The following is a 7,121-nucleotide window of genomic DNA, read 5'->3' as shown; positions in this document are numbered from 1 at the left end:
TGAACATATTTTATTTAAAATTTCAAACCAATTTGAAAAGAAAAAGAAAGTGTTTATAACATAATTTCAAAGACGCCACAAAAACTACTTTGACAACGGCAACCGACCAACCGCTTTGTATGTTTTATCTTACCGACGGTCGGGTTTTTTTTTGCCTTTAGCCGACAGTGAATTAGTATATGAAACTTTTTTAAACAAAAGCGACGTTAGAAAGTATATATATATATATATATATATATATATATATATATATATATATATATATATATATACATATATATATATATATATATATATATATATACATAATTTTCAGTTAAGTGGAATATCAATTGAATTAAAGTCAGTCAGTCGTTCGTTCGTTGTTATCATATATCATATAAATAAAAAAAAGTAGTATTGTGGTTCTGAAAAGAACCGTTTTTTTTTTTTTTTTGTCGATGTTACCATTTAAGTAAATAAAATAAAAAATTTTCGGTCAATATAGTAGATGTGTTATACTTATTATTTAGAACTAGTATATTTGGTAACGGCTTTAGTTCCTTCACTGACTGCGTGTTTTGCTAATTCTCCGGGAAGCAATAATCTCACTGCAGTTTGAATTTCTCTACTTGTAATTGTTGAACGTTTATTATAATGAGCCAATCTGGATGCTTCGGCGGCGATTCGTTCGAATATATCATTAACAAAACTATTCATTATACTCATAGCTTTACTCGATATACCGGTATCAGGATGAACTTGCTTAAGTACTTTGTAAATGTAAATAGCATAACTTTCCTTCCTCCTCCTTTTTTTCTTTTTATCGGCTTTCGAAATATTCTTTTGAGCCTTTCCGGCTTTTTTCGCTGCCTTTCCGCTAGCTTTTGGTGGCATTATTTCTCTTGAAATAAAATAAAAACACTCGAATGACGTACCGTTTTTATCGAAAAATGGGTAAAATTAGCAGTTAACAGCACTTATGTCCATCTCTTTTATATCAACGTACGTAATTCTAATAGGCTCCGCCTTTCTACGTTTGCGCATTTGCTATAATTTCATTGGTAGGGCATGTTAATATAAATAGATAGGTCGAGTGTAAATTTTTTGTTTAACAGTTAGTTTCGTCGCATCGGTTGCGCTTCATAGTTTTCAATTGACACAGTTCTATTTTTTTTTTTTTTTTGAAAAAGAAAAATATATATAAAAAAAAATGTCTGGACGTGGTAAAGGTGGTAAAGTAAAGGGAAAGGCAAAGTCTCGCTCAAACCGAGCTGGATTACAATTTCCTGTAGGACGTATACATCGTTTGTTGAGAAAAGGCAATTATGCAGAACGAGTCGGTGCCGGAGCTCCAGTATATTTGGCAGCTGTTATGGAATATTTGGCAGCCGAAGTACTCGAATTAGCAGGAAATGCTGCTAGAGATAACAAAAAGACCCGTATAATTCCAAGGCATTTACAATTAGCCATTAGAAACGATGAAGAATTGAATAAATTGTTGTCTGGAGTAACCATCGCACAAGGTGGTGTTCTTCCTAACATTCAAGCTGTACTTTTACCGAAAAAGACAGAAAAGAAAGCTTAATTCTTTATTAATTATATTATTTTTCTTTATTTTATCGAAATACATATGCATAAACCGGCCCTTTTAAGGGCCACAATTTTTTTTATTTTTATATATATATATAAAAAAAGAGATTATAATATAGTTAAATATATATATATATATATATATATATATATATATATATATATATATATATATATATATATATATATATATAGAGCTAGATAGATTTATTGATTCGTTGATTTCTCTATTTTCTCTTTGGTTGAGATAGAAGAGATTCTCGTGTAACGTACTGTTAGATAAAAAAAAAAATAAATAAATGTCCTGATATATAAGAAAACTTATCATCTGTAATAATAACTGGAATTGTGGTTGGTTAATGTGATTATTTTCAGCATCGTTAATAATAACGTTCGTACTAGAAATAAAAATTGCAAATAATGAGATGAAGATAAATAAAAGTTCCTCTACTCGCTTATGTTCTTATCTATATGTATGTATGTAGTGTATATGTATGTGCGTATCAATAAATGCGAGGTTGTTCTTATATATAAGAGAACAAACTAATGTGTAAGTTATTTATTTTTTTTTTATTTTCATATTCAAGCAAAATATGTTGTGGTTCTGAAAAGAACCGTTTTTTTTTTTTTTGTATATATACATATGCTATGGGAAGAATGCGATGGAGGACATATTCTTCTACTTCAAATATGAAAAATGAAAATTAACCACCAAAACCATATAAAGTACGACCTTGACGTTTTAAAGCATAAACAACATCCATAGCCGTTACCGTTTTTCTCTTAGCATGTTCAGTATATGTTACGGCATCTCTAATAACATTTTCCAAAAACACTTTCAAAACTCCACGAGTTTCTTCGTAAATTAATCCCGATATACGTTTTACTCCTCCACGTCTAGCTAATCTTCTAATAGCAGGTTTGGTAATTCCTTGGATATTATCACGTAAAACTTTTCGGTGTCGTTTTGCACCCCCTTTTCCAAGTCCTTTACCACCTTTACCACGACCGGTCATTATTTTTCTTTTATTTTGTTTTTTCTATATACCTAAAACAATCCGATGATAACTTCGAAAAGACTTCAAAATACTGACCTAAGAATTTTCCCTAATCTCTTTATAATAACTATCGGCTCCGCCCATTAGAAAAAGTACGCACCAATCCCAGATTAGTACTCCGTAATGTTGGGCAAAGCTATAAAAGAAGGTCATAAATAAATTTATCTCATTCATTGTGTGTTTATCGAGTTGCTATAGCGGTTTAGTATATTGACATTTCTTATATACTTACAAAAAAAAAATAAGATGGCTCGTACTAAACAAACTGCTAGAAAATCGACTGGAGGGAAAGCTCCTCGTAAACAATTAGCGACGAAAGCCGCCCGTAAAAGCGCACCAGCTACTGGTGGAGTGAAAAAACCTCATCGTTATAGGCCAGGTACTGTAGCTCTTCGTGAGATAAGACGTTATCAAAAGAGTACCGAATTACTTATTAGAAAATTGCCGTTTCAACGATTGGTTCGTGAAATAGCACAAGATTTTAAAACAGATTTACGTTTTCAAAGTTCAGCGGTTATGGCTCTCCAGGAAGCTAGTGAGGCTTATTTGGTAGGTCTATTCGAAGATACTAATCTGTGTGCCATTCATGCTAAAAGAGTCACCATTATGCCCAAGGATATCCAATTGGCTAGAAGAATTCGCGGAGAACGAGCATAAATACAAATTTTTTTTTTTTTTTTTTTTATATAAAATTACATTTTATCTATTTGATTATAATAGATTTTTTGTTTTATATATATATTGTAAGTAAAAACGGTTCTTTTCAGAACCACAAATAATTTAACATTTATGATAGTAGTATAATATTTTGATATAAATATAGGATGTTCGTTTGAAAACATTGAAATATAAAAGAAGGATGTGATTGTTGATTGGGTAAAGAAGACGCACGCACGCACGCACACACACACACACACACACACACACACACACACACACACACACGCACGCACGCACGCACGAGATAGAGAAAATTATTATTTTTAACTAACAAATTTTAGACAATATCGACATATAATAATTGAAAGTTTATAAAACAGATTAGATCTACTATATCGTAGGTAGGTCGAGACAAATCTAGAAGGTGGTAACAACCTACATTACATCGATCGATGAAAATGTTATATATAACATAACATATCAATTATTGAACCGAAATTCAAAAAATTCTTGTTTCATCAAAACAAACATTATTTGTTTTTCATTTTCTTCATAAATAAATGAAAAAATTGTGGCCCTGACAAGGGCCATTTGTTATTATTGTCGATTGTCGTCGTACCCATCATCAGTCCGATAATACTTCTCGATTGTTGTACTATCTTTCTGTCAGAAAAAAAATATTCTTTTTATTTCTTCTTTTTAGGAGCGGCGGCGGCGGCGGCTTTTCTTGCTTTAGGAGAGGAACTGCTAGCAGCTGCTTTCGCAGTTTTCGGTTTTGGTGCTTTCGGCTTTTTCGTGGGACTGCCTTTATTAGATTTTTTTGCTTTAGTAGGATTCTTCGTTTTAATTTCGGATGATGCGGCACTGGCTGTATTGGTAGCGGCGGCGGCGGCGACTCCTCCTTTAGCCGAAGATTTTTTATCTGTTTTTTTGGCAACTTTAACGCCTTTCTTATCAGTAGTTGGTGTTGTTGTTGTCGAAGTTTTTAAAGAAGCCGCTGCTGTACCTGTCGTTTTTTTGCCTTTATTAGATTTCTTAATACTTTTCGATTTATCCACTCCTCCTCCTCCTCCTCCTCCTCCTCCTCCTGCAATAATAGCATTTCTTTTTGCAGCTGTTACAATTTTTTTGGATTTAGTTACGCCTGGAGTAGAAGCGGCTGTTTTCTTTTTCTTTTTGTCAATAGCATTCGTTTTAGCCGAAGTACCACCAGTCGAAGTTGCCGAAGCTAACTTGAACGATCCGGAAGCTCCTTTACCTTTAGTTTGTACCAAAGATCCCGATACTACAGATGCTTTCAAATATTTTTTGATGAATGGCGCTACTTTTTCTGCATCAACTTTGTAATTGGCAGCAATGTACTTTTTAATTGCTTGTAAAGATGAGCCTCCGCGTTCCTTTAAACCTTTGATCGCATTGTTTACCATTTCCGAAGTCGGTGGATGAGATGGTTTGGTCCTAGGATTTTTAGCTTTTTTTTCCTTTTTATTTATTGGAGACGACGAAACCTGCGGTGAATTAGACGCAGACGTTGCGGTTACAACCGAAGTTTGATTTTCTGTATCCGCCATAACTACTAACAAACAACCTTGAGAGTTATTATATCGTCGATAAACTACACTAAACTGATATAAAAAAAAAAAAAAAATATTGGATGTACTTTTATATTTAGTTTTAAAAAATTTCACCTCTCTATATACTTAAAAGTATAAAAGACTTTTAATTTTTCGCGTGTAATGAGTTACAAGAGGAGTCATTCAAATAAAGCGGACGGAAGACTGAACGAACGAATAGAACTAAGTTAAAAAACGAACCTCATAAACCAAACCAACCTCAAAAACCTTGGTTTCTTCGAGATTTTCGAATCGAATGTAATGAAAAAAATTGACAAATAACTAACTAAGGTATACTTCGAACTTTCGCCGAAGTTTTACTATAATTTAATAATTGCTAACAACGTTTGTTATTAAAAAAAAGTACCACTTAAAAATGGTTAAAAATTTATTTCCGTCGATGCTTAGCACTTTAGATATAATTTCGAAATTAAATAAAAGTCCTTCTTAAAATACAATGAAGGTAAAGAGAAACGTGTCTATTCACAATAATGACCAATATTTAAAAATATCAAAACGAATTGAAATAATACCGCAATTATCATTTGAACGGTGACATGTCTACCCTGATTTACGCGACACGTTTCTACTATATGTTCCCAACTAATATATTATTATGAGTATTTTTCAATAACAATGTGTTCCGACATACTAAATATAAGAAAAATATCAAATTTCAATATTGGAACCCGCGTATATTTCATTTTAGATATCGAATGGTGGGTAAGTGGTAGTAGCAAATTATAATTATTACAATAAATTGATTGACTGATTAAATTTTCTTTGAACGAGCTACTTCGCTCTATTCGCAACTATGTCTGTCTATTACAATATTTAATATTTTATCCGACATTTTTTATTCTTTTTTACATTGTATAGTATATTATTTTAGGAAATGAACATATTTTATTTAAAATTTCAAACCAATTTGAAAAGAAAAAGAAAGTGTTTATAACATAATTTCAAAGACGCCACAAAAACTACTTTGACAACGGCAACCGACCAACCGCTTTGTATGTTTTATCTTACCGACGGTCGGGTTTTTTTTTGCCTTTAGCCGACAGTGAATTAGTATATGAAACTTTTTTAAACAAAAGCGACGTTAGAAAGTTTTTATATATATATATATATATATATATATATATATATATATATATATATATATATATACATATATATATATATATATATATATATATACATAATTTTCAGTTAAGTGGAATATCAATTGAATTAAAGTCAGTCAGTCGTTCGTTCGTTGTTATCATATATCATATAAATAAAAAAAAGTAGTATTGTGGTTCTGAAAAGAACCGTTTTTTTTTTTTTTTTGTCGATGTTACCATTTAAGTAAATAAAATAAAAAATTTTCGGTCAATATAGTAGATGTGTTATACTTATTATTTAGAACTAGTATATTTGGTAACGGCTTTAGTTCCTTCACTGACTGCGTGTTTTGCTAATTCTCCGGGAAGCAATAATCTCACTGCAGTTTGAATTTCTCTACTTGTAATTGTTGAACGTTTATTATAATGAGCCAATCTGGATGCTTCGGCGGCGATTCGTTCGAATATATCATTAACAAAACTATTCATTATACTCATAGCTTTACTCGATATACCGGTATCAGGATGAACTTGCTTAAGTACTTTGTAAATGTAAATAGCATAACTTTCCTTCCTCCTCCTTTTTTTCTTTTTATCGGCTTTCGAAATATTCTTTTGAGCCTTTCCGGCTTTTTTCGCTGCCTTTCCGCTAGCTTTTGGTGGCATTATTTCTCTTGAAATAAAATAAAAACACTCGAATGACGTACCGTTTTTATCGAAAAATGGGTAAAATTAGCAGTTAACAGCACTTATGTCCATCTCTTTTATATCAACGTACGTAATTCTAATAGGCTCCGCCTTTCTACGTTTGCGCATTTGCTATAATTTCATTGGTAGGGCATGTTAATATAAATAGATAGGTCGAGTGTAAATTTTTTGTTTAACAGTTAGTTTCGTCGCATCGGTTGCGCTTCATAGTTTTCAATTGACACAGTTCTATTTTTTTTTTTTTTTTGAAAAAGAAAAATATATATAAAAAAAAATGTCTGGACGTGGTAAAGGTGGTAAAGTAAAGGGAAAGGCAAAGTCTCGCTCAAACCGAGCTGGATTACAATTTCCTGTAGGACGTATACATCGTTTGTTGAGAAAAGGCAATTATGCAGAACGAGTCG

The 7,121-nt window shown here is 31.9% G+C and overlaps 2 protein-coding genes across 2 annotated transcripts; both read right to left on the bottom strand.

The window, feature by feature from the left end:
- Positions 1–504: 504 nt before the first annotated feature.
- LOC130452205 (histone H2B) lies at positions 505–876 on the bottom strand. The gene has a single exon (XM_056791501.1). It carries the CDS (start codon positions 874–876, stop codon positions 505–507), a length of 372 nt encoding a protein of 123 aa, XP_056647479.1.
- A 5,427-nt stretch (positions 877–6,303) lies between these two features.
- Positions 6,304–6,675, bottom strand: LOC130452206 (histone H2B). The gene has a single exon (XM_056791502.1). The coding sequence runs from the start codon at positions 6,673–6,675 to the stop codon at positions 6,304–6,306; it is 372 nt and encodes a 123-aa protein (XP_056647480.1).
- Positions 6,676–7,121: the final 446 nt, after the last annotated feature.

Source organism: Diorhabda sublineata, unplaced genomic scaffold (genome assembly GCF_026230105.1).
Source record: "Diorhabda sublineata isolate icDioSubl1.1 unplaced genomic scaffold, icDioSubl1.1 Dsub_29, whole genome shotgun sequence".
Taxonomy (NCBI): Eukaryota; Metazoa; Arthropoda; class Insecta; order Coleoptera; family Chrysomelidae; genus Diorhabda; species Diorhabda sublineata.
The sequence above is the reverse complement of the archived record's forward strand: the minus strand, read 5'-3'. Positions and strand labels throughout refer to the sequence as shown.